This window comes from Nematocida homosporus (assembly GCF_024244095.1).
Source record: "Nematocida homosporus strain JUm1504 chromosome Unknown 4448, whole genome shotgun sequence".
Classification (NCBI taxonomy): Eukaryota; Fungi; Microsporidia; genus Nematocida; species Nematocida homosporus.
The window spans coordinates 23143-47967 of record NW_026250664.1 but is presented as its reverse complement, the minus strand read 5'-3'; the positions used below and the strand labels follow the sequence as shown (position 1 = coordinate 47967).

Below are 24825 nucleotides of genomic sequence, written 5' to 3'. Positions count from 1 at the left end.
TTGAATACGTACTGGTTACCGCCACTTATAAACTCCCGGAGGAGCTTTTCTTGCTCTGGGCCTAACTTAAGTGCACAATCCTGTTGATCCAACTCGGATAGGTTAGGTCCATATCCATTAAAAGATAGCGTAGAATCTTAGCCAGCAGACCTCCTACTTGAATGAGGTTTACCGCCCATGCCTGATTTGTTAGTTTGGGGATTGCTTGATTGAGTTCTTGAAGTAGAGGGCTCTGGATCTGTGGGCTTCTGTTTACTTTCACTTTCACTTTTGACTTTCATCTTTTTAGACCTATTATCAAGTTGGGCTAGCGCTTCTTCAACCATGCCTGATTCGTTAGTTTGGGGATTGCTTGATTGAGTTCTTGAAGTAGAGGGCTCTGGATCTGTGGGCTTCTGTTTACTTTCACTTTTGACTTCCATTTCTTTAGACTTATTATCAAGTTGGGCTAGCGCTTCTTCAACCATGCCTGATTCGTTAGTTTGGGGATTGCTTGATTGTGCTCTTGAAGTAGAGGGTTCTGAGTCTGTGGGCTTCTGTTTACTTTCACTTTTGACTTCCATTTCTTTAGACTTATTATCAAGCCAAACTAGCGCTTCTTTAATTATCCTAAATATGATGTTGGAGCTTTCGAGTTCATCATGTTCCAAGAATTGATCTATCACTGAATCCACAACTCGAGTTATATTGTCCCGGCCTAACAGACCAATCCTAGGTAGTATTTTCTTTAGTTCTTCTATTATGATCACTTTGATTCGCCTTTTTAATCCATAGGAATTGTATCGGACACCTAATGCGATTATACCATCTTCAAGTATGCTTCTGCATGAATCGGGGGATTGACTTTGTGGGCCCATTGCGTCAGTCTTAATTTGTTTTAGTTGTTGTGCTATCTTTGCCAGCTTACATAGGCTCTTTATTCGCGATCCCAGTTGCAGCTGGGTATTCTTGCTTTCCTCTAACCATTGGTCCATTTGTTGGGCAACTATATTAACACTTTTCTGTATTACTTCTTCTCTGACTAGTATAGATAGTAACTCAATCTTCTTCTGTCTGAATCTATCCTTTGATTTGTCAGAGAAGCTGCAATCGCTTTGGGTTGAGTTCATGTTCTCAGAAGCCTCATGCTTTTCTTCCTTGAGGTTCTGTTGGTACTTCTTTATTGCATTTATTCGTATTGATTGTTGATTCCTTAAGGATTGCATTTCGTTTATTGCATTGGATATGTCAATAAAATGCAATGCTATTTGATTATCTCTACTTGTCCCGCTTCTTTTAGATGGACCAGCCGACCCCATCTTATTTAAATCCCCAACAGTATCACACCAGACACAACACAATCCAATAACCAAGCAAACTACTTGATAAACATTCAAAGAGTATTCATTTAACCTTTTGTTCATTTTACAATTTGCTATCTCACATTTTATTTATAGACTATACTATATCAATATCAAAAAGATTCTAGTTGTAGCCAAGCAAATTCTCTAAATTAGTAGAATATCAAAAAGACTTACTTTCTAAGTATATCTATTCAATACCAACCCAATACCAAACCAATACGACCACTACTTAGCTCCCAACAATACTAACCTAATGTTTTGCCAGCTAATTACGCCTTGCAACTTTAATAGAGTCAATCTGATTCAACCAATTTAGTTTTACATATCTACCCTACAATTCAATATGACGTCATCCTCACACAACCATATTTACTTAACAAATCACATCGATACTCGTCTCAAGGAAGGTCGTTAATAGAGTAGGCATTGACCAATGAACCCAATACCAACACCAATACTAACACCATCTAATCTATAAAAGCTTATCTAAAACTCTCGAGTAAGTATAGTCGAATAAAATATAGCACAGTCCGCTTCTAAATCTACCCTTAGGGATGAAAGGTTGTAGTCCTGGTCCTAGAGACAGAAAAGAGGCTCATTGGGTACTTTGACTCAATAAAGATAATTTCCAAGTCTCACCTGCTGAGGGCTTTTGTATTTCAAACTGGGCGAGTTTCATGCTCGGCGTGCCACAGTTAATTGGTATTGAGTTAGTAGATATTAGTTAGACAATAGTTTAGATAAGACGTTTATTTATGGATTGGGCTGAGTAAGAAGGGGTGAATGGGAGAGGAAGACTCTTCTGGCCAGTTCCATATAGATCTTTTCACCATGCTTAACTGGTGGGCAGAAGTAGCACTTCATTAGACCGTGCTGGCCAAGTGGGCGCTTAATACGGCCTTCTTTGCGTTCACTGGAGTAGATTTTGATGTGCCGGAAGTAAAGAACTTCATCTCGAGTCTTGAACATACGACCAACCACACAGGATCTCTTTCTTATCTTGACAGGAAGTCCTTTGAAAACAACGGTTTTGATAAGAATAGGGTCTTTTCTTAGAGATTGCACTCCAGCACCAAAGAAAGCGTTGTGGTGAATAAGATGAATCTTACTTTCTGTCAGGATAAGAGGACCAACAAAACAAAGAGTCCCAGAATTACCTTCCCGACGGCACTTAATAATCTCAGTTCCAGATCCAATAGCAATATTAGTTGGTTTAGCCAGGGCAAAGCCATAGTCAAAAACAACTGTGCCGGCCATTTCCGGAGTAATATTAGCCTGAGAAGAGAATTCCAGCGTAACAATAGTAGGAAGTCCTTCATAATCGAACAGACCAAAGAGGTTCAAAAACCCATCAGCAATAACACGCTGCAAAGCATTCCAGCCGCCTTCAACTTCAACCACGATTTCTAGAGGCACGCGGACGGGTACTGGGCTTGGCTTAGCGAGAATCTTCTTGCGAGCCCGTTCGGAGCTGACAAAGCTAAGGTCCTTGTAGTACTCAGGTAGGTTTTGCATACGGAAGAGCTTGAGCTGGCTGTTATCCTTAGCGTTCTTATGCATACCAAGATTAATAGTCTGGAAGCCTTTGAAGCCGCGATAGCGATTGGTAAGGGCACTGATTTCATCAGTATTTGTTTCCATAGGTTCATAAGGTAAGAGATCACTGGATTCTTCTTCTGAATCAGCTGCCGGGTTAAGTTGGTCCTCCGCATAGTCAGCTTGGTATTCAGAGCTATTAATACTATCAGAAGACTCCTCTTCATTGGACTCTGGATGGTTTTCTTCACTCTCGTCCATCTGAATGGCTCCGAGTGAGTCATCGGAGTACTCCATGGGCTGGTCGGTAATTCTAACCTGCTCAACTAACGAGATAAACTTGTTTTCAGCAGGACTAAGAGAAGGACCATAGATCTGGTCTTTAGTAAGAGTTTTAAGACTCTTTAAACACACAGGGCCATTGGGTGCGGTGATTTGAACTATTTTACCTGGTAAAGTACCATTCATAAGCACGTTAAAAGAAGTAAAGCCTTTCTCTACATAGCCAGTGATTTTAACAGCAGTGTCTGAAAGAACTTCAATGGAGTCTGCCACTAGATTGGGCCGTCCGGCCTTCTTTTGGTTGACAACTGTTTTAGCCTCGAGTACTCGGCCTATATCAGCTAAAGTGTACACCTTACTCTTACCAAAGACGGACTTGGCGTACTTTTTGAGATCAGAGGAGACGGTCTTAGTGTAGGACAGGAAAAGAAGATTGCCTTGTCTGGCTGTTTTCAAAACCTCTTCTACCTGCTTATCAATCTCGCTATCAAGAACAACAATATTTAAATCGGCGGCCAAAATCCGCATTTTCATAATTGCGATATCAGTTGACGAATTGCCAAAAAAGGAAAAAGAAGCTTTGCGCGTTGATACTCGTTCGCCTAAAAGTATCTTTTGCGGTTGCACGTCTAATTTATAGCTGTTTTTGATCGAGGCAATGATTGAAGGCATAATATCATCGGCCAAAACTTTAGTTCCAAGCGAGGTAACCACTACTGAAGTAACTAGCCCAATTCCAACCCGTTCTTTCTGAGATAAGCCGGTCTGTTTTAGATGTCTAGCCATATGGGTAAAAAATCTGCCCGAAAATGCGTTATATTCAGATTAGAATTGTGTTCGTATTTTGTTGAGTTAAGTTGAGTTGAGTTGAGTTAGTATTATGTTGAGTTGAGTTAGTATTTTGTTGATATTAAGTTAGTATTAAGTTAGTATTGTGCTGAGTTTATTGATTATGATAGTCTAGAATAATTATTTGGTGGAGTTCTCTGCTATCTTGTTCATCTACTGCGCGGCTGAAACCATATTCTTAGCTGCGCAAATAGATTGAGAGAAGACTTCTTAGACTGAAGCTCATTGGGTTATTAAGTAGAAATGTATAGATAGGATATTGTAGATAGCTATCTCAATGACAGTAACTACTAGAACGATTATAAATGGAGTTGGGGTGTTTGGTTCTTTATTCAAGTTATCGGATTTATTTACAGATTTATGTGTAGACAAGATATTTTCTGATAAGATAGTTTCCTATTGAGTTAGTATTGAGTTAGTATTGAGTTAGTAGTGGGTTGGATTAGTATTGGGTTAGTATGTTCTACTAGGAAATAAAACAACGACGGGCTTTCTATTTCAAAGATCAGTTCTCATTTGGGTTAGTACATGCACAAAAGCCTGCTCGCGGCAATCATGTCCACCGCACTGCTTGGGTACTAATCACAATCAGATATGAGAATGTCTAGCCGAGTGGCCAAAAACAGCGCCTTTTGTGCTTGGACTTAGAAAACATCTGGGTTACTTTTTCTATTCCGGCCTTATCATTGGCCACAGATGAAGCGAAAATCAAGTGAATCTTTGTACATGGCTTTGTCTGGAATAGATACAAGAAAAAGTCTTCTGGCACATCTAACGTCTCTAGTATGAGAACCAGTCTATCAGGGAGCAGAAAGAGCTGATTCTCCTTGGAGCTTAAGAATACGACTTCACTAGAATCTGTAAAAGAATATAACCGACAGTGGACAGTTGAGTCGCTAAACTTCTTTTTGGATGCTATTTTCTTAGCAGCAGCTTTAACTCTATGATCTTGCTCATTAGCAGAACATGCTCCCATGCCAATCTGCTTAATGTAAAGTTTATGTATTATCAGCCAACAATTGGATGTGTCTATAAAATCTCGGAAGATAGATAGTTTCCTTAAATGAGCGGCAAGAGTTGGTGTCATAAGTGTCTCGGTGTACTGCCATTGGTTGCTTTCCGTCTCTACATTAGAAAGGCATTGGATTTGGTCCACAAAGAAAGTTGTTAGTTTCTGTGTTGCGTCTTTTGATAGGCCGCCGTTAAAGAACTTCCATTTGAAGAAACGTAGAGGTGTATTGTATAAATGTGGTGCCGCAAAGATAAAATCAAGGTTATATGTGGGTGTTAGGGGAGGCATAAGGAGAGCTAGTATGTTAAAGAAACGTTCAGCAGGCACATGATCCAACGAAAAAGCCTCGGGCACGTCCATTAGTTGCTGGTTCTTAAGGATAAAAGCAATGTCCATTAAGGCCCGCAAAGCCGCCTTTTTAGCTTGTTCTGGCTTCTCTTTTTGAAACCTCCCAGGTGGTAGCACGAGATCAAGATGCTCTAAATAAACCTTCAGCATGCAGCCATGAATAAGTTGATCCAGGGTTTCCTTAGTATATTTGTTCTTATTCTCGTGTAAGTATTGTGTGCAGGTATTCCAAAGGGCCTGCTTATCAGCCTTTTGTTGAGCTCTTTTCAAATATGGATAGTGATCGTTTTGAAACTGTTCCGTAAACTTATTCAGTCTTTTATAAAGGCCAACATGCCAAATATTGCATACCGTCACATCAAGATCTTTGATCAGCTCTGTTTGTAAGCTGTATATTATTTCCAGAACTTCAGTTTCTTTTACTGGTTCCGGTGCTGGAATTGATATTGAACTCTTCTGACTATTCGATCCTGTTTTTACAGTCAAAGCAGCAACACCTTCACACCACCACGCATGGCCCAATACCAACAAAAAGAAGCATTTCCAAATGTCGGTTGGGAATACTTTACGTGGTTTGCTTTTGATAAAGCAGCACAGATCATTAAACGTACAATTTAATCTTTTATCATTTCCATTAGAAATCATTAAGTTGTGTGGGGTAGAGCAATCAGTAAATATACCCAATAATCACCACAATATTAGACCAATAACCATTTCAATACCAATACTAAGCCAATACCAACACAATGACCAACCAATTCCTAACCCAATCTAACTGTGGTATTTGTACCCACCATACATCTTAATGAGAATCTCAAATCATCTCTACTTTTAAACGAGTAGCTACAGATAATGTAGATATTTATTCCTTACTGCTTTAAACAACCCAATACCCAACTAAACTAACCCAATAGTGTAAGTATGCAGCGAAGATTGATAAGAGCTTCTAAAAGTTACATGAAGGACATACTAACCCAATACTAACTCTACTAAACTTCACTCAACACAACACAACTATATCATATCATAACTTAACTCATCTTTACTTTACTAAACTTCACTCAGCGCAATCTAACAACAACAATATCTTAGTGTAGATTATTTGTTGACAACTCCTTAATATAAGCAAATAGACCATCTATACTAACTCAATACTAATAGAAGGTGTTTTGTTTGGACAATGGAAAACAACAATATACACGAAAGCTCGCAAATCGTACAACGGTCGAGTGGAAGTGCCTGGGTAGGGTTTTCAGCTCTCTGCACCTCATTCATTCCCGGTTTCATTTTGCGATTGTTTGGAGTAAAGTCAAAAGAAGCACAGAGCGCCTGGCGAGAAAAGGTAGTTCTTTGTTGGATGATCATTATCGCTTGCTGCTTTCTAGCCTTCATTACCTACGGAATGACCATGTTCGTCTGCATCCCGCAGATGAGTTTTACTAAAGAGAAGATGCTTGAGATTAAAGAAGGACCTTGGATTATTGTTAGAGGAAAGATATTAGATGTGGCCCCTGGAGATATACTGAGCGACCAGACTGGGGCTGATGTCAGCCGCATGTTTAAACTAGACACACCTTCTTGCCAGAGTGCTTTTGGCAAAGATATTGTTAATGGTGGCACTATGGAACTGAGCAACTACGCTGAAGTTGGCCCGATCAACTATACGTGGTCCTCTGTGCTTGGCGGAGGGTTAACTGTAATAGGGAGTAGTGTGTACAATCTACAGGATGCAGTTTTGCCACCCTCAATTTCATTTCTGAACAATGCCGTTGATGCAACTAGAGCCAGTGAGAGATTGCGGCCGATTGAAATGCAGTGCCTACGTGAATCTTGCTATGCCGGGGAATTGGCTTTAAAATCAGTCGGCTGCCAAATCACCGACGGTTTTCTTTACATTTCCTGTGTGACTATTCTTAGTATGGTGATCAGTCGGTTTGTCTTAGCCGTGTTGTATTCGATTGTAGCGCGAATTCAAGCCTGGCGGCTCATGCGCTCCTCAACCGACACCATGCCAGTTATTATGATGACTGCTTGCTATTCAGAAGGCCGTGAAGGTCTTAAAGCCACCTTAGATAGTTTGTGTCTACAGGACTACACTAAAAAGCTGATTGTCGTTGTAGCAGATGGATTCATTACGGGGTCGGGCAACGAAGCATCAACTCCGGACATTCTCAAGTCTATGATTCGGCCAAGCGATGATGTTCCCTCCGAGTACAGCACCACCCCACAGCAGTACATTTCCATTGCCGCCGGCGCAGCTAAACTCAATCACGCCGAAGTCCATGCCGGCACTTATACAGCCGAAGATAAACGAGGGGCAGTCACAGCCAATATCATTCTCATTCTAAAAACGGAAAACCGAGGCAAACGAGATAGCCAGATGGTTGTGATGAACTTCTTCCACCGCATTCTCTACAAAACCCGCCTAACCCAACTAGACCAAGCTCTCTATCGCACAATCAAGACTCTAACCGGCTTGCATCCCTCCGAATTTGGCGCCGTGCTTATGGTTGATGCCGATACTTCCGTTCGTCCCAATGCTCTTCGCATCATGGCCCGAACAATGCAGAATGATGAAAACATCATGGGTCTCTGCGGCGAAACCCTTATCTCCAACAAACTCGGCTCCTGGGTAGCCGCCATCCAAGTTTTTGAGTACTACGCTAGTCACCATCTAACTAAGGGCTTTGAAAGCATTTTTGGCAACGTCACCTGCCTTCCCGGCTGTTTCTGTATGTATCGCATCAAAGTCGAACGCGGCGGCAGCCATGCCCCAATTCTAGTCGCACCATCCGTATTACATGCCTACGGCAGTGATGAAACAAAGACTCTCCACGAAAAGAACCTACTACTACTCGGCGAAGACCGGTACCTCACCACTCTTCTCCTCAAGAACTTCCCCAAAAGAAAGCTAGTCTTCCTCCCTAATGCTCTATGCGACACAATAGTTCCCGATCGTTTTTCCGTTCTACTTAGTCAACGCCGCCGATGGATCAACTCAACTATCCACAATCTTTTTGAGCTACTCAAAGTCGATCTCTGCGGCACTTTCTTCTGTTCTATGCAGTTCATTGTAGTTCTTGAACTTTTTGGCACCATTGTTCTTCCAGCCGCCATTATCTTTACCGGTGTTCTTATTCTAACAGCCATCCTTATCCAACCAGTCTGGATTCCTTTAATCCTTCTTGTTGCCATCTTAGGACTACCCATGGGTCTAGTATTTGTCACCAACTTCAATCCTCTCTACTTTATTTGGTTTGTTATCTATCTTGTCTCCCTACCCATATGGAACTTTGTCCTACCCGTCTATGCCTTCTGGCACTTTGATGATTTCTCCTGGGGCGAAACCCGCCGCATCGACAAGCCCGAAGAATCCATTCCCCACGGCACTACCCCCGAAAAAGAGGCCAATACCCCACAAGCCAAGATAATCCTCACCAACTATGAAGAGATCTAGTTAGTTTAAATTAGAGTAGAGTTTAGTATTGGGTTGATATTGGGTTAGGATTGGGTTGAGTTAAGCTAAGTTAAACCTTTATTCATACTAGTACCATTTACCACACCACAAACCAACTTTACTAAACTAAAGTCAAACTGAGTACACATAAACTAACTCAATCTAAGAACAACACCAATACCAAACCCAACCCCAATCCAACACCAAACCCAATACCAACCCAACCCCACCCAATACCAACTCAATCTAACTCAACTTAATACAACGGCTAATTAGTCTTTTTTTTATTGCCCTAGTCAATGAATATTCTTACTGCTGCACTAAAGACCATTAACAATGCTAATATCAAAGGACAAAAAGAAGTTCTTATTAGAGCTCCAAACAAAGTAGTTAGAAGCTTTCTTGAGTATATGCAATTAAAAGGATACATTTCTGAGATTGAGTACGTAAATGATCATCGTAAAGGCAAGGCTATTCTAACTCTGAATGGTCGATTGAACAAGTGTGGATCTATTTGTCCTCGTTTTGATGTTCCTTTGGATAAGTTAGAACAATGGAGTAGTCGATTACTTCCAGCTAGACAGTTTGGGCATGTAGTTATCACTACTTCTAAAGGCATTCTTGATCATAAAGAGTGCGTAGCCCATCATACCGGAGGAAAGATACTCGGTTTCTTCTACTAATAAACCAGAATCACGGATACTTGCCCCATCCGCGGACTGGACTGGGTTTTTGATTAGATTGAGTTTTTGATTATGTATTTAGATTAGATTAGATTGTGTTAAGCTGTATTTAGATTAGATTGTGTTTTTAGATTAGATTGAGTTAAGTTGTATGTAGATTAGATTGAGTATTAATGTTGTATTGAGTTGTATTTAGATTAGATTGAGTTTTTGATTTGATTAAGTTAAGTTGGGTATTTAGATGTACTTATTTAGATGTACTATTTAGATTAAGTAAAGTAACGATGTTTATTGATTTCAGTTGATCCTAAGTTAATCTCATGTTAAGTTAAGTTAATACTAACCCAAACTAACCCAATCTCATGTTAAGTTAAGTTGAATTAGTGTTTGATTGGGTTGGATTGTTTTCAAGCGTATTAGATAGCGTACTGGTTGTTTTTGAAATTCTTATGGCGGCAAGATCGTCTTGTATTTGCTTGGGTGAGGTGGTAGATGGAGTAGATGGAGTAGATGAGGATGGGGTTTGGAGTAGAGAGAAGAACTTAGCCTTGCCCATGCCGGTAGTAGCTGAAACGGGACAGAAAGGTAAAGTTTGATAGAATTCTTCTAGCCAAAGAGCCATTGATCTAATTGTTGGAGTAATGTACTCTTCTTGGGATAAATCTTGTGTAAATAAGTCCATATCTTGTGTCCAGGCTTGTAAGGCTTCAGCTCCTGGTAAGTCTGCCTTATTAACGACTAGTAATAAAGACTCTTTTAAGTGGCATTGAATAGAAGCAGCAAATAACATATTACTAATAAAGCATTGAGGATATTGTGCTTTTTCTCCATCTACTACATAGAGTAAATGAACTTTAGTATCTGGAGTAGCAGATAGACATTTAGTGAGAATTTGACCAGAAACTGAAGTAGTAAACATTTCTATTTGGCCTGGTGTATCTATTATAGTAAAGTCTGGTTTAACCTTATCTATCTCAGTCATAAACTTATCTATTTGAGTTATGAATAAATTAAGTACGGCTAGAATAGCCCCATTAGGTCCTAGTTTCTTTTTAGTCATTAACTCTTCAATTGCAATGACGTCACGAATATCATAATGTAAAGGCATTTTAGAAGTTAAAACGGCTGGATCTAAATTTACTCCAAAGACTGCATTGTTCAAACCAGTGCTATTATCTAAACGTAATGACTTTTCGGACAACCAAGAGTATAAACGATGGCAGAAAGTAGTCTTTCCACTACCAGCCATACCCAAAACAATGAAGATCTGGTGGGTCATTCTAAATTTTTTAGCTTAGCATGTATCCACTTGAATATCTAAGGGGTTTACTAGGGGTTAGAGTGAGTGTTGGGTTGCGTAATGGCCAGGATTACACTGGAGTCCTTAAAATGTTTGATGAGCACATTAATATTCTTCTGGCTAAAGTAGAACAAGGCCGGCCTAATGAACTGCTCTTTTTACGTAGTGATAATATTCTAACTATTGCCGAATAAGACATTGAGTTAAGTTAAGTTAGTATTTGATTGGGTTTAGTATTAGATAAATATTTAGATAAGGTTTATGTATTTAGTTGTGTATTGAGTTAGTATTGGGTTGAGTTGTGTTATGTGTTGATTTGAGTTGTCTATTAAGTTGAGTTAGTATCTAGTTGAGTTGTCTATTAAGTTATGTATCAAGTTGTACTAAGTTATGTATTAAGTTGAGTTTGTATCAAGTTGTACTAACCCAATACCAATCAAATACTAACTCAACTTAACTCAACTTAACTTAACTCAATTGAATACTAAGTTAATCTAAATTGCTTAAGACTGTTGTTTATTGCATAAGTTATTAATAGAGACAGCCGTATCCAACAGAGAAGGGGTTAGGGTGGTATTTGGGTGGTATTGGGTGGGATGGTATTTGGGTTAGTATTGGGTGGTACTAAATTAGTACTGGTCGAAGTACTGACCATGGACAAAGGGTTCTATTGGCATTTGCGTTTGTATGTGTGTGCGAATTGAGTAGCAGGGCGCGGACCGATCGAATTCTTCGTTTTGTTTCTGTGGGATAATTGGGGGCGTATATACACGCATTTGCATGCTGGTCCAGTTGATGTCTCGAAAGAAGGCATGTTTGCAGATCATTTTGGCGCCTTTCTTGTAGCCAATGCGCTTCTTGCGATCGGTAGTGAGTAACTTTCGAATTAGATCGCGTGTAACTGCATCAACATAGGGTGGGAATCCGATTTTACCATGAATAATCTGGCGGCAGAGTTCTATTTGGTTCTCATGATAGAAAGGAGGAATACCAACTACCATTTCGTAAAGAATCACGCCTAAGGACCAAAAATCAACTTCAAAGCCATGGCCGATATTCATGATGATTTCTGGAGCTAAATACTCTGGAGTGCCACATAGAGTCCATGTAACTGGATCAAATAAGCGTTTGGAAAACCCAAAATCGGCCAGCTTAATATGGCCAGTATGGTCCAAAAGAACATTCTCTGGTTTTAAATCGCGATAAACAATTCCTAGATCATGAAGAGCATCTAGAGCCACTAAAATCTCCGCAATGTAAAACCGAGCCTGAGCAATACTAAACTTCACAATATCTTTCATGTAGTTGAACAGTTCACCACCGGGAACATACTCCATAACCATGTAGAGGTATCTTTCATCCTGGAAAGTACTGTAAAGTCGCACAAAGAAAGGAGAGCACATGGAAAGCATGACTGCTTTTTCATTATAGATATGGGATAGTTGATTGCGCTGAATTATTTGGGCCTTACTCATGACTTTTAGAGCATATAGCTTTTTCATATTAACCTGGCTGAGACCTTCAAAAGAGACTAGAAAGACCTTGCCAAAGGAACCTTCACCCAAGATACGGACCATTTTAAGATCTTTAAGTAGAAACATTGGGTTAAAATTCTTTCGCAATTCTTTTAAAGCAGGAATCTTATGTTTTTCCTTTTTGGGACATGACGTAATTTCAATATTTCAGATAGTGGTTGGGTAAGTTTTTGGTTGGTTGAGTTATGATTGGGTGGGTTTTGGTTGGGATGGTAGGGGGAGGAAAAGAGAGTAAATGGATGGGCGGGAAAGGAAAAGGTTGAGGTTGAGATAGATGGCGAAACTTGAAAAGAGGGGATTTTTTAATTGCTATGGGCGGTTGTTCGGGTGAATGTGCTTGTACTGATGCAATTCCAGCGCGATCTTTATATGCTTCTATTGATATTAATGGTGTGACTGGGATTAATGAGCAAGTTCGGGGTTGTTGTCGGGAGGTGGTTAAAAAGAGCCATGCTGAGAGGAATGGAGGCGTGGTGGCCGTGGCTAAAGATGGGCAGCGACTGATTGTAAAGATTCCTTTTATCAGTAAAGTTGCTTTAAGTCGAATTGAGATAAAGAGTTCTTTTAAACAGCTTTGCGTCTTTGCTAATAATCGGTATGTTACTTTGAGTAGTAAGCCTAAGCCGGGTGAGAGTTACTGCTTGCCAGGTGATGACCATATTATTCGGGTTAATTTGCCATCGTATAAGTACAAGTCAGTGGACTTTGTAGCTTTGTATTTGCAAGATGCGGGTGAAGGTGAAGGAACACTGAGTTACTTATGTTTGTGTGGTGAAGTAACGGGTAGTTTAGCCAAGGCTGTTAATGTCTCCTATGAGTTGTACCCCATTCCCGAAGACACGAAGATTTCGGAAAAGAGTCATAGTACTATTTTGCAGTAAGTTAAGTTAGTATTAGGTTGGGTTGGGTTGGGTTGGGTTGAGTTAAGTTGAGTTAGGATAGTTAAATGATATAGTTTATTGAGTTGGTATTGGGTTAAGTTGATAAGATAGTAAGATAATAAAGAAGTGGTATCCCAAATTGTTTTTTGACTCGTAATGATGGAACTAAAAGAGAGATTGCTGGTACAGATGAATGAAACGACTAAAAGGGATAAAATGAGAGAGATAAAACAACGGTTGTTAAAGTTGGTCTTACAGGTGGAGGAATGTGAGTGGGAGACTGATTTATTCCTTAAGGAGGTGCAGAACTGGCATTGTCTAGCGCAATCAATGGATGGAAAAGACTCGCGTGAACCAGAAACACTCAAGATTTGGCTATTTATTATTGAAACGGCCAAGACCCTATCTGGACGTGATAGTAATTTGGCTACGTTAAATATTAATGCTCTAGAACTAATCAAAAGTATTGATAATTTGGCTCAAAGTCCAACTGTACTCTTTTACTTGCAAGATTTACTTAATCTTAATGAGAATGAAGTATTTATCGGTCGTTTAAACAGTGCCATATCTCGAGGACAAGCTGAGTATGATAAGTATTGCAGCATGCTATTTCAAAAATAACATAGCCATGTAACAAAAAAGACCATTTCATTGGGTTAGTATTGGGTTAGTATTTAGTTGGTATTTAGCTAGGATTTAGTTAATATGTAGTTGTTACGATTATCGCTTATTATTACCAACTGGACTTGATCTAAATAAATACTAACTTAAACGTAATCCAATAAACTATATCATTTAATTATCCTAACTTAAACCTAACTCAACTCAACCCAATACAATCTAACCAGAACATAACTTAAACAAAACTTAAACGTAACTTAATCACAACTTCAGCTTAGCGAAGCTTGGGGGTGATGTAGCGATGAAAGTAAGGAAATAATAAACCAACCACCAAACAGGGCGGGCCAAAGAAGAGAAGGAATGTTTTGATTATGGTTAAGAATGTGGCTTTGGTTATAGGAGTGTTAGTTAGTAGTTCATAGGCCTGCATATGAATGGCAGGGTTCTGAAGATACTTTTGCAATCGGTCGCGGCAGACGGCTCTATCGGCCTTGGAGCGGGCCGCAATAAGAAGAATGACTAATTTCTCTATTAGGAAAAGGTGGTATGGATTGTAGACGGGCGTGTAGTTGCGGAATAGACTGATTTTCGAGATGAGCTCGGTGGGAAGCATAGTGGGCTGGCATTTGAAGATCCATTTGAGGACCCAAAGAACCTTGATAGTGATCGTTTCAAAAACTCCCTTGTAGGAAAGAGCGTCATTGAAGCTTTGATGGCAGGTGGGTCCTAATGTATTGGTGTAAAGATTAATAGTTGGAAGACTTAGTGGGCCTTTGGCAATAAAGAGCTTGTAGGGGATAATACAGAACAAACAGCAGAATACAACTTTGATGATTGGCAGTAGAAAGAAGGATAAAGGCAGAAGGAAGAAAAGTAGAGAATAGGTGCCGATTAATAGGGAAATTACCGTAAAAACGAAGAGAAGACTAACTCCAAAACTATGACTGGGGTCAACTTTAGCCAAGTATGTGAGCTGGCTATTAGATAGCCGATAAAGAAAGCCAAAGGCGAGAAAAGGAAGAACAACCTTTCGTAGTACAATCTCAGTTAGCAGGGCCAATATGTACTCAAGAGCCACAAACTGTTTCTCTTCAATGGCTCGCTTGCAATGTAGATAGAAATCTAGGTTGGCCATGTTAATTGGCATAATCAAAGCGACTAGCAAAACAGTGGTGGTGAACACCACCAAATAGACCGAGTAGCAGTCAAGCCATTTAAAGTTGGGATATTGTTTAAGCAGGGCCTTCAAATCAGCCGGTGGGTCTATTTGGTGGGTCTGTAGAGCGCGAATAATTGCTGGCTCATTGCACACGAGACCCCGTAGGCGGCCGATAGGGGCTTGGTTGCGCAAGTAGAAGAAAAGCAGGAGAAAGATAGTGGCGTACAGAACAAGCTCGATGAGAATAGAACTGCCCTTAAAGAAAGGATTGAAGGAGAAGGAGTGCTTGAAGATAGTGGCGATCTTTTTGAAGCTAACCGGTTGAAAGAGGGGAAGTTTAGTCTGGTGAATCGGACTTGGCTTAGCTCGATCTTGCTGGCTGATTCTTTGGGCTAGCTGATTAAAGGCAGTAATGGCTTTGGTAGTTTCGGGTGTTCGGTTTTTGGGAACGTATAGTTGGTAGAGGTACCTAATAGGAGATATGTCTTTAGGGAAGGGTATGCCATGTTGGGCGAAGAAGGGGACAATTTCCTCAACGGGCCCCGAGTAAACCACTGTCTGTCGGTGAACAACCACAACATGATCGATAATATCCACAACCTCGGTTTTAGGGTTTTGAAGAGATATGACTACGGTTTTGCTCGTATGTTTGATGGAAGAAAGAATAAAGGCAAGTGCAGTTGGAGATAGCCCAGTGAAGAAGTCTTCCCAGATTGTTATCTCTTTTCCAGCAAGAATCCCCATAACCGCGGCTGTTTTTATTTGGTCGAGATTGGCTAGTTTGCGCAAAGGGACTTTTTTGATATGCCGCAGCATAAACATGGTAAGAAGAGTTTCTACATCCTTGGGTGATTTTTCATGACCTTTGGCAGCTGCAAGAAGAAGCTCATATGCGGTAGTGTTAGAACGGGGTGGATGGAGTTCGCGAATGTATTGAGTCTTTTGAAACCAATCTTGGACATCTCGATCAACCATTTTTCCTTTTTGGGCCACAAAAATATGCCCAAAGCTTTTGTAAGATGGCCGGCAATATCCAGCTAGTGTTTCAATCAGCTTAAGTTTAGGATTTCCAGCCAGCCCCAAGATAGCAGTGACTTTGTTTGACGGAATACTCAAGGTAATATTTTTGAAAATTGTGGATCCGGATGCGTCCTCTAGTGTATAGTTGCTATATTCGATGCACATGGGCTGATCTGTCATAATGGGCAAAAAAAGCGGGCATATATTGAGTTAGTGTTTGATTGGGTTGTTAGCTGATTGGTTTAGTATTAGGCATGGTTGGTGGTGAGTTTTTAATTGTGATAAGTTGTTTATTGTGATAAGTTGCCAATTGGATTGTCCGCACCAATAATAATAGCCATCCAAATAGATCAATTTCCCGGCATAACCAATACCAACCTAATACTAACTCAACTACCATACCACACTCATTCAATAAAGACCAACTTAATTGTAGTGCCGTTACACAACTACGAATCCTTACTCACACCAAATCGTTTATTTATTGACCGATCGCATTAATATTGGGTTATTGTTGGGTTAATAGAGAATTTGAATCATATCAAATACTAACCCAATAGGTATTATAAAAATTTGAGTATGACGTCATATCATCGTTTACATTCAATAAATGGGTTAGTATGTCGTATCGAGGTATGTCACTGATTGGGTTAGTATATCTATAGATACGCAGGTAGAAATACTACTATTGGGTTAGTAAATCTAATCCAAATCTTACTTGTACTAAACCAATACCCAACCAAAATCTTACTTGTACTAAACCAATACCCAACCAAAATCTTACTTGTACTAAACCAATACCAACTCAACCCAACTTATCTTAAACCAATACCAGCTCAACATAGCACATATTAATAGCCCAATCAAATTAATACTAACCCGGCAAACTTTTTATAGGTCATTTCCTAATTAGGAAAATATATGAAAGCTGATGAAAAATTAGCTAAAAATCTAACGATGGGTTCAGAATATCAACGACTTAATTTATCTTATATTGATGTTCTAAAGAAGGCAAAACCAGTGGAAACAAAAGGAACAGTTCAACGCATAACTAAAAAGGCTGTGAGAGTAAGATATGGAGAGGACAACAATGCATTATTTGAATTTCTAGGCGATCTACTATTTAAAGCGACCGACACGGAAGTTCAAGAGGAGCTCGATTCCTTGTTTACAGGGACCACAATTTGCAAGATCCAACTACCAGGCCATGCTAATGTTGACCAGAGTGTCCTCCTAGATACCTTCAATGAGGAGGAGTTTGAGCTTTTAAAAGACCTCCTTCGATTCAGCCCCGACTCAGCTAACAACAATCCCGCGATGTTCCTTAGGAAAAGGCCTGCAATGTCTAGGGGGAATGCTTCCACGGCTGCAGATGAGCTGGAGATACAGCGATTAGAACCTCTTAACTTCTATTCCGACTCTGAAGAAGAAGAAGAAGGCAACCCTGTAGGTGAATCTGCTGGTACTAGGTCAATAGTTTCTAGCCGGCGGCGCACGCATTCGAGGGCACCAACAAGAGTAGTGCGTTTTAACGTCCCCTCGGAGGCTGGTGGGTCAACTGTTGCTCCTAGCAGCCTTCGATCCACAACTAAATCTTCATCTGCTTCAACGACTACTAGTGGCTCCCCCGAGAACTCAAGTAGTACTTCCCAAAGCAAATCCTTTTGGAGTAGTGCTCGAACTACAGCAACTAACCTCACCCGTTCTAGCTTTAATTCATCAGTGAGGCGTGCCAAGAAAGCGAAGGATGTAGTTAAGGGTGCAGCTCATCAAATCCGCGAGAATGCGCAATCCAAATTAGACGAGATAAAAACCGACGCTGCTGCCCACCTAGAGAACAAAGAGTTATACCAGAACATTCTGCGGCGACTTAGGGGGCGCATTAATACTGCTAATCCCGCAGACATCATTAGAAGGGCCAAGAACTACAACGCCATTCCAGAGAAGAGACAAATCAAACTCCCCGAATTTAATACCAACGTTGAGATTGATTATATGAAATTAGTCAAAGCTTGTGCTGAAGCATTCCAAATCACTACCCAAGCCGAGAAGGTTATGTTGCAGTATCTGATTCAAAAGGGAAAGGCTGACTTTAAAGATCAAAAGCACCAACCTCTACATGATATCAGTGACGATGAAATTCAATGTCTGGTGGCAGAGGAGGGGCTAAGTTTGATTTTGAAGAAGATCTATAGAATCTTTTGCAGTAAAGCAAATCCCTCAGACATAGTCGATAGGCAGAAGGACTTGCAATTGGAATGGTGGGGAGAAAAGAAAAAGACCATGGAGGAGGCAAAAGTGACTAAGCCACATTTCGAAGAGTCAAACATTGCTGCTTATATGGCTATTCTTAAGGCTATCGATAAAAATTGGGATGCACTTGTCTCAATCTCGTGCATGAATTCTAAGGCAGATGCGGGTGTGTCTGAACATAACCAGACTCGCCTTACTGACACCCAGTATGCTAGTCCTGAACGTGCAATGTCTATTCTTCGTTACATGTCTCGTCCTATTGATGATAATGATAATGATAATGAGGAGAACCTAGAGGAGTTGCAGAACACTATCAATCTTTTGATTATGGACAACGTTAAACAGGCAAGACACGAGATAGAAGTAATTCAAACAGTCCAGAAACTGAGAGGCGTTGAAATAGACCTTGACAAAATTGATCTGAAGATGAGTAAATTCCAAATCACCAAGAAACAATTTGCCCCTATCGAGCAAATAATGAAGGACCCGAGTGGCAAGCCTATAACGATAGAGTCCTTAGCTAAGCAGCAACTACAACAGGAGGCGCAGGCGGCCGAATTACTTCGTAAGAAAGCAGAAGCAGCAGCAAAAGCGGCAGCAGAAAAAGCAGAAGCAGAAGCAGCAGCAAAAGCAGCAGCAAAAGCAGCAGCAAAAGCAGAAGCCAGACGACTTCAAGCGGCAGCGAATACGGAATATAATGTAACTCCTGATCTACTATCAAAGTCCCACCCCCCACCACAACAAACCCAATCTAAATTTAATGGGGATGTAACTATACCATTTCCGGCCTCGTCTAATCCTAAATCCAATGGTATCTTTGGCATCCTAGATCCGCATATGCACAAGATCGGATATCTAGTCCTGTATCTCTTTACTGGTATTGTGTGGATATCAGCCGTTTACTATTTTGCGAGGATAACTAATCAAGGAGTGCCTACGACGTGGTTGGATTGGGTTAGTGCTGGTATTTCGCTTCTTTTGATCATTGTATCTGCCTACCTTGTTTGTGCAGTCCACCAGCAAAGCGACTCAAAAGCTTCTTCGAAAGCTTCTTCGAAAGCAGAGACTTGGAAGGCGATTCTCGCGGCGCAGGCTTTGCCATGTATACTTCTGGCCGGAATAACTTTTGTGGTGTTCTTGTATTTAGACACGCAAATGCACATTATTCGGCCGATTTTAATTGGAATTTCCATGCTGATCTGTGCCTGGGTGACATTTGATATGGCGTCTCATCGGCCAAACTCTATTTTTGGAACAAAAAACAAGCAATCCATGATATTGTTGGGGTATCTTATGCTGTTGGGGATTGTTTTTATCTCAGGCCTGATTCTGACTTTTACTGCTTTGCCAACCACAGCACTTCATCGCCAATTCTCGGAAGCGTTTGGGTTAGGTTTGAGTTAAGTTAGTGTTGGGTTGGGTTGAGTTGAGTTGAGTTGGGTTGGGTTATATTGGTATTACAACGAATAAATAGAAGTTAGCTTAAGTTATGCTAGGTTGGGTTAGTATTGGGTTGGGTAAGATAAGGTTGTTATTATGTTGGCATTAGATTGTTGAGTGTTTGTTGGCTTTGCTATCGATGAAGGGGTTGGCTTGTGGTACTAGCTGGTGGCTGCCGGAGATAATGGCTTGAATCGAACGGGGCTGACTATGTTCTACTATTGGTGCAATTGTTGGATATATGGATTGGACTATTTGCTGGGAGAAATGAGTAAGCAACAGAGACCCATCTTATTAGACGATCAAACGGCTGGCCTGTTTTTAAGAAGAAAGACTCATTTGGTGTTTGTTCTGGCTTTGCTGATTGGCATGACTAGTGTATTGGCCTCAACACCAAGCGGATCTGTGGATGCTAGTATCAACGCAAATCCAACATCAGTTGATGCTACCCGCCTCCCACTCACTCAAGAAGTCAAACAGAAGCTATATGAGCTCTTCCATCAAATTATGGAAATCAAAAACACACAAGATGATTTGATGTTCAGCCAAGAGAACTTCTGTAAAAGACTAACCCAAAAACCCGAGGGATACCATCTGGCAGTGGACACTTATACTATTACAACCAAAGACTGGACTGAAAGTTGGGAGAAACACGAATTTCAACGCGATGTGCTGACTTTGATGGCTGAAATAAAGTGCCAGGAGCTGAAACTTGAGAACTTGCACATTAGCGATAGCATTGCGTATGGCCGGGCCATAATAAGGCTTCTTTGTGTTGTCACCACCGAACGATTGGTTCTCAGCCTTCAAAAGGCGACTGTATGCACGTATTTAGCTCTTAGTATGTACTTAAGTGAGACACAGCTAGCTCTGAAGGACACTCCAGTTCAACCTCTAAACGAGCTTTGCTTAGAATCATGCAACAAGTTTGGATTGGAGGTGGTTATGGAAGCGTTGAAGAATAAAATGGTTACTCATCTCGTAATCAAAAACTACCAAGATTGTGTTTTTGGGGCATTGGACAGCATCAGTCTAGCCCCAAAGCGCGAAATATCAGTCTATGTAGGCGACCAAAACACTGTCCTGAATTTGCTTCCCATTGTAAACCAGCCATATGAGTTTATTTCAATCAAGATCGTGGTGTCGCCCGAGTACACCTGTATTGCTGAGGGCTTGGAGTATTTTATCGAGGCTGAGAAAGCCCAGAAGGCCAAGATAGTGCTGGATGGCTCGGTTGTGCATGAAAAAGACCCCCCAAGAATCTCTAGGCCCAGAAGGTACATTCGGTACATTGCTGCTCAGTATCACATTATCGTTCTTCTGTTTATTGTGATTAGTGGTCTCTTCTGTATGTTGTGGTGGCGCCCGCCCTTGTCCGTACTCACCGCTAAAGAAGACCGGGAAGATATCAAACTCGATGCGAAGCTTGAGAAGACGTTAAATGAAACACCCAACAATTCATTAGATAGCAGCTCGTCGGGTAGTCCGGCCAATAGCCTAGAAGAAAACGCAGACGGCAATTTAGATAAAGAAGTGAATGGTGAATTAGATAAAAATGTGAGCGGTAAATTAGATAAAGAAGGGGATGGTAAATTAGATAAAAATGTGGATAACAAGTTGGCCCAATAAGTATAGATTTGGGTGCTGATGGACAACAACAATAAAACAGCTCTAAACTAGTTGCTTTTAGAAGATATGTGTGGTGCTGTTATACGGCCATTACTCATTTTCCACACGATCGACTTGATCACTACTTAGTACTTGCTACTTAGTGCTACGACTACTAACTTAATATGACGTCACCTCTCAGTCAGTCCATACTTACTTAATAAAAAGCACCACCCTTCTCATGGAATTCTTTAATGGAGTAGTATTGGGTTAGCTAAGGGATGTTGCCCAACTCATGGGTACTGCAATGTGTAGATAAGATCAATGCTAGCGACATACTAACCCAATAGTTTTTTAATAATAATGGTGCAGATAGGACAGATAGCTATGCATATGTCTTATCTTTGGAGTTGGATGGGACTGCTAGCCCAGAAAACAAACTACTTCTGGCTTGATGCCCAAATTAAGGCCGAGTCGAGAGAAATAGCAACGGCACTGGGCCAGTCCTTCACGTATGTGATAGAGGACCACAAAACAAGCCTGCCAGAGATGTTCCTGCAGCTGATAGAACCATGCCTCAAGGGGAGCACGCCCGTCTACTCTCTAAATATGCATAAAAACCGCCTTATAATGAAAGACCTGGCAAGTACTCAACCAATACTGCCACCAAGTTTAGACAGACTGGAAGCCATCTACAATGGCACATTCCACATTAACCAAATAGTATTCACCTCGGCCGATGAATACATGCTAAAACTAATGGGAAAGGTCAGGTCTTCTGGGCCCGAAACCGCCATGATTATTGAGAGCGCTAAGTTTAATTGCCAACTAGCTCCGCCAAGCTTAGAACGGCCTGAATTACCTCAGTTGAACAGCAATATATCCACCCTAGTGCTAACCCGTTTAGAAATTACAGGGGCTGCTCCACCCGATCTTGAGCAATTTCTGAATTATATTGCTTTAGAAACCCCAATCCAGTCTCTATACGTCACCCATGTTGTAAATCAAGCACTATCCCTCTCCTGCTTTGAACACGTCAATTGGGCATCCACCTCGCTTTTATCTCTTCATTCCCTTTCACTTGACTCTTTGAATCTGGCCAGCTTGCAGAGTCTTTTAAACCGCACCGCGGTGTCTCTAAAGCAGATCACAGTGGAGGAGATTACTGGGGGCCAGTCCATGGCCAGTGACCAGCCGACTCCCTGTACTATGCTCGCTATTGATCTGCAGCTCTTTCTTCGGTGCAGCCAGGTAGGATTAGTTGGCTTGATTAGGATTGACCGCCTACTTGTTCGAGTTATTATCGGGTTAGAACCGCCCAAGGAGATTAGCAAGCCCGCTATCCCCATTTGGATTCATTGCAATACACTTTCTATCGAAATACAACGAACTGCCCCCTGTTTCTTGGCCGGCATAGCCAGTATCGACAACATGCCAGACATCTTCTTTCAGCACGGTGTTGAATTCCACACCCATGTCCTTACCTATATCCAGCCTAGTGCATCGAACTGGGAGGATGATGATTGTGCTTCCCATATCAAATCTTCTGCTCGGACACTAAACGAATGGCGACCACTAGAACACGGGAACCATGTATTGCGCAAATACCCAAAGGGATCCCAGACCATCTTCTATATTACACGCGCTACTATCGCACTTCATATGCCTATGGCGATGAATGCGATCGAGTATTTTATCAATTTATCGGCCAACTCTATCTGTTCCTCTTTGCATTACCACATGCTCACCATCCAACACGATGATTGTAAAGACTTAAGCGAGTTTGACCTATTTCAAAGAACACTGTTCGTTGTCGGTTCTATTTCGGGATACCAACTAGAGATTTGTAATATCACATACTGTGGCACAGCCGAGGTGGCACGCCATCTATATATATCCCGATTGTCCTGTCGGGTCTTCTACCAAATAACGGTTAACACTTTGGTCCTAAACAACCTGTCTTCTCTAGCCATCAGCTTTCTGTACGAAATTTACCAAATAAACTGCCGGCGCATCAAACTTCGGAAAATCTCCCCTGATGATGTAAATTGCTTGCTAAGCTATATAAATCAGCAATTAGCCCGCCACGGCGCCATCCCCGTCATCGAAATAGAGGAATATCCGTGGCTGGGCGAGGCACCTGCTCATGCCTTAGAGCCCTTTATGGCCCATAGCCTACGATATGGTGAAGTTCGAGCTATTCTAAACCAAGACATGCTGCTCATGGCCCGGCCTCCGCCCATCCTAGCCCAAATGAAAGAGTTAGGGATTACTATTGTCTGCCAGATGAACTGGGGTTGCTGGACAGAATGGATGTTGCGGTATGACATCTGGCTTGATAGCCCGTTTTCTTCCCAAATAGACGAGCTTTCTATCACTAACGTGCTCTTCCAACGGTTGAGAAGTATTGTGACAGAAAAGAGAAGACGACAATATACCGCCTCTCCCTATTCATGCTTTAAGGTCGGGCGCCTAAGCCTAGTTTGTGAAACCAACACTCCCGGTATTCTGTTGGCTGATGCCCATATCAAAATCGCTCTACAGTGGATGCAACTGTACTTCCCGCAAGTAAGACACCTTATTATTTATAGGCCGTTGATCACGGAGGACTTCAAAAACAACATACAGCATGTTCTTTTCCAAATCAACTCCCAATCGCTTTCCCTGCAAGCCCTGGACTTGAACTTCGCCTCTATGCCCCACGATTGTCTGGAGGAGTGTGATATTGCTCTTAATATTGCTTTTGTTCGCAAAATAACCGCGCCATCGATCTATAATGCCCATTTGCAAGATCTGCCCCCCGCCAGAATGTTTGTTATTAATCGGCATGTTTTTAACCAGCTAAAGACTGCTACTCACCACCAAAGCATGTCTGTGTTCAATAATAAGACTAACTCGACTGGCGCATACCCAGTACCTCCCTTCACGTTCTTTAATCTACCCGCGCTAGAGATGTTTGTGCAGAGACGCAATGATGACGGCATCAAATGCAATCAGCAAGATTGTCCAAACGAAGAAGCCCTTCTTTCAGACTGTTTGGAGTGCGAGAAAGAGCAAAAACCGTGCCATCCCACTCATCAGATAGTTTATATCTTATCTTGTGGCCACTTCATCTGCACCATGTGTTTCGACGCTGTGCAATCTCCCCAAGACATAGTAACTCCCACCGAGTCCGAAAATATGCCCCGCGACGGTTTAGATGATATTTCACCACCTGAACTCTCTACTCCATCTACTGCATCTACATCATCTAACTCAACCAACCCAATACAACCCTGTGGCATTTGCCGAAACTTCAAGGAAATTAGCCTTGCTGACTGTATCTTTATTGTTAAGACCAGTCCCACGGACCAACCACTCACACTCGAGTCATTCTCCCTCTGCACTGTCCAGCATGGCCTAATTACCACCTGTAGTCCACTTGTTGCCCAATTTAAAGCCATCCTTAAATCCCTATCCCACAGTTACTGAGTTAGTCTTGGGTTAGACTAGTTGATA

General features: G+C 41.3%; 14 protein-coding genes across 14 annotated transcripts; 8 read left to right on the top strand and 6 right to left on the bottom strand.

The window, feature by feature from the left end:
* Nucleotides 1–137: 137 nt before the first annotated feature.
* On the bottom strand, nt 138–1403 carry NEHOM01_1666 (uncharacterized protein; the record flags this gene model as incomplete). Its single annotated transcript, XM_051490544.1, has 1 exon — nt 138–1403. One exon carries the CDS (start codon nt 1401–1403, stop codon nt 138–140), a length of 1266 nt encoding a protein of 421 aa, XP_051346504.1.
* Nucleotides 1404–2096: 693 nt separating this feature from the next.
* Nucleotides 2097–3947, bottom strand: NEHOM01_1665 (pre-rRNA-processing protein TSR1; the record flags this gene model as incomplete). Its single annotated transcript, XM_051490543.1, has 1 exon — nt 2097–3947. The coding sequence occupies one exon, from the start codon at nt 3945–3947 to the stop codon at nt 2097–2099; it is 1851 nt and encodes a 616-aa protein (XP_051346503.1).
* Nucleotides 3948–4614: 667 nt separating this feature from the next.
* Nucleotides 4615–6015, bottom strand: NEHOM01_1664 (uncharacterized protein; the record flags this gene model as incomplete). Its single annotated transcript, XM_051490542.1, has 1 exon — nt 4615–6015. One exon carries the CDS (start codon nt 6013–6015, stop codon nt 4615–4617), a length of 1401 nt encoding a protein of 466 aa, XP_051346502.1.
* A 535-nt stretch (nt 6016–6550) lies between these two features.
* NEHOM01_1663 (chitin synthase) lies at nt 6551–8827 on the top strand (the record flags this gene model as incomplete). The annotated part of the gene is made up of 1 exon (XM_051490541.1): nt 6551–8827. One exon carries the CDS (start codon nt 6551–6553, stop codon nt 8825–8827), a length of 2277 nt encoding a protein of 758 aa, XP_051346501.1.
* Nucleotides 8828–9126: 299 nt separating this feature from the next.
* On the top strand, nt 9127–9510 carry NEHOM01_1662 (small subunit ribosomal protein S15Ae; the record flags this gene model as incomplete). Its single annotated transcript, XM_051490540.1, has 1 exon — nt 9127–9510. The coding sequence occupies one exon, from the start codon at nt 9127–9129 to the stop codon at nt 9508–9510; it is 384 nt and encodes a 127-aa protein (XP_051346500.1).
* Nucleotides 9511–9880: 370 nt separating this feature from the next.
* NEHOM01_1661 (GPN-loop GTPase) lies at nt 9881–10789 on the bottom strand (the record flags this gene model as incomplete). The annotated part of the gene is made up of 1 exon (XM_051490539.1): nt 9881–10789. One exon carries the CDS (start codon nt 10787–10789, stop codon nt 9881–9883), a length of 909 nt encoding a protein of 302 aa, XP_051346499.1.
* A 20-nt stretch (nt 10790–10809) lies between these two features.
* Nucleotides 10810–11004, top strand: NEHOM01_1640 (uncharacterized protein; the record flags this gene model as incomplete). The annotated part of the gene is made up of 1 exon (XM_051490518.1): nt 10810–11004. One exon carries the CDS (start codon nt 10810–10812, stop codon nt 11002–11004), a length of 195 nt encoding a protein of 64 aa, XP_051346478.1.
* A 435-nt stretch (nt 11005–11439) lies between these two features.
* On the bottom strand, nt 11440–12411 carry NEHOM01_1660 (protein kinase X; the record flags this gene model as incomplete). The annotated part of the gene is made up of 1 exon (XM_051490538.1): nt 11440–12411. The coding sequence occupies one exon, from the start codon at nt 12409–12411 to the stop codon at nt 11440–11442; it is 972 nt and encodes a 323-aa protein (XP_051346498.1).
* A 245-nt stretch (nt 12412–12656) lies between these two features.
* NEHOM01_1659 (uncharacterized protein) lies at nt 12657–13226 on the top strand (the record flags this gene model as incomplete). The annotated part of the gene is made up of 1 exon (XM_051490537.1): nt 12657–13226. The coding sequence occupies one exon, from the start codon at nt 12657–12659 to the stop codon at nt 13224–13226; it is 570 nt and encodes a 189-aa protein (XP_051346497.1).
* A 156-nt stretch (nt 13227–13382) lies between these two features.
* On the top strand, nt 13383–13847 carry NEHOM01_1658 (uncharacterized protein; the record flags this gene model as incomplete). The annotated part of the gene is made up of 1 exon (XM_051490536.1): nt 13383–13847. The coding sequence occupies one exon, from the start codon at nt 13383–13385 to the stop codon at nt 13845–13847; it is 465 nt and encodes a 154-aa protein (XP_051346496.1).
* A 274-nt stretch (nt 13848–14121) lies between these two features.
* NEHOM01_1657 (uncharacterized protein) lies at nt 14122–16206 on the bottom strand (the record flags this gene model as incomplete). The annotated part of the gene is made up of 1 exon (XM_051490535.1): nt 14122–16206. The coding sequence occupies one exon, from the start codon at nt 16204–16206 to the stop codon at nt 14122–14124; it is 2085 nt and encodes a 694-aa protein (XP_051346495.1).
* A 741-nt stretch (nt 16207–16947) lies between these two features.
* Nucleotides 16948–19683, top strand: NEHOM01_1656 (uncharacterized protein; the record flags this gene model as incomplete). The annotated part of the gene is made up of 1 exon (XM_051490534.1): nt 16948–19683. One exon carries the CDS (start codon nt 16948–16950, stop codon nt 19681–19683), a length of 2736 nt encoding a protein of 911 aa, XP_051346494.1.
* A 303-nt stretch (nt 19684–19986) lies between these two features.
* On the top strand, nt 19987–21348 carry NEHOM01_1655 (uncharacterized protein; the record flags this gene model as incomplete). The annotated part of the gene is made up of 1 exon (XM_051490533.1): nt 19987–21348. The coding sequence occupies one exon, from the start codon at nt 19987–19989 to the stop codon at nt 21346–21348; it is 1362 nt and encodes a 453-aa protein (XP_051346493.1).
* Nucleotides 21349–21690: 342 nt separating this feature from the next.
* NEHOM01_1654 (uncharacterized protein) lies at nt 21691–24798 on the top strand (the record flags this gene model as incomplete). The annotated part of the gene is made up of 1 exon (XM_051490532.1): nt 21691–24798. One exon carries the CDS (start codon nt 21691–21693, stop codon nt 24796–24798), a length of 3108 nt encoding a protein of 1035 aa, XP_051346492.1.
* Between the last annotated feature and the right edge of the window lie 27 nt (nt 24799–24825).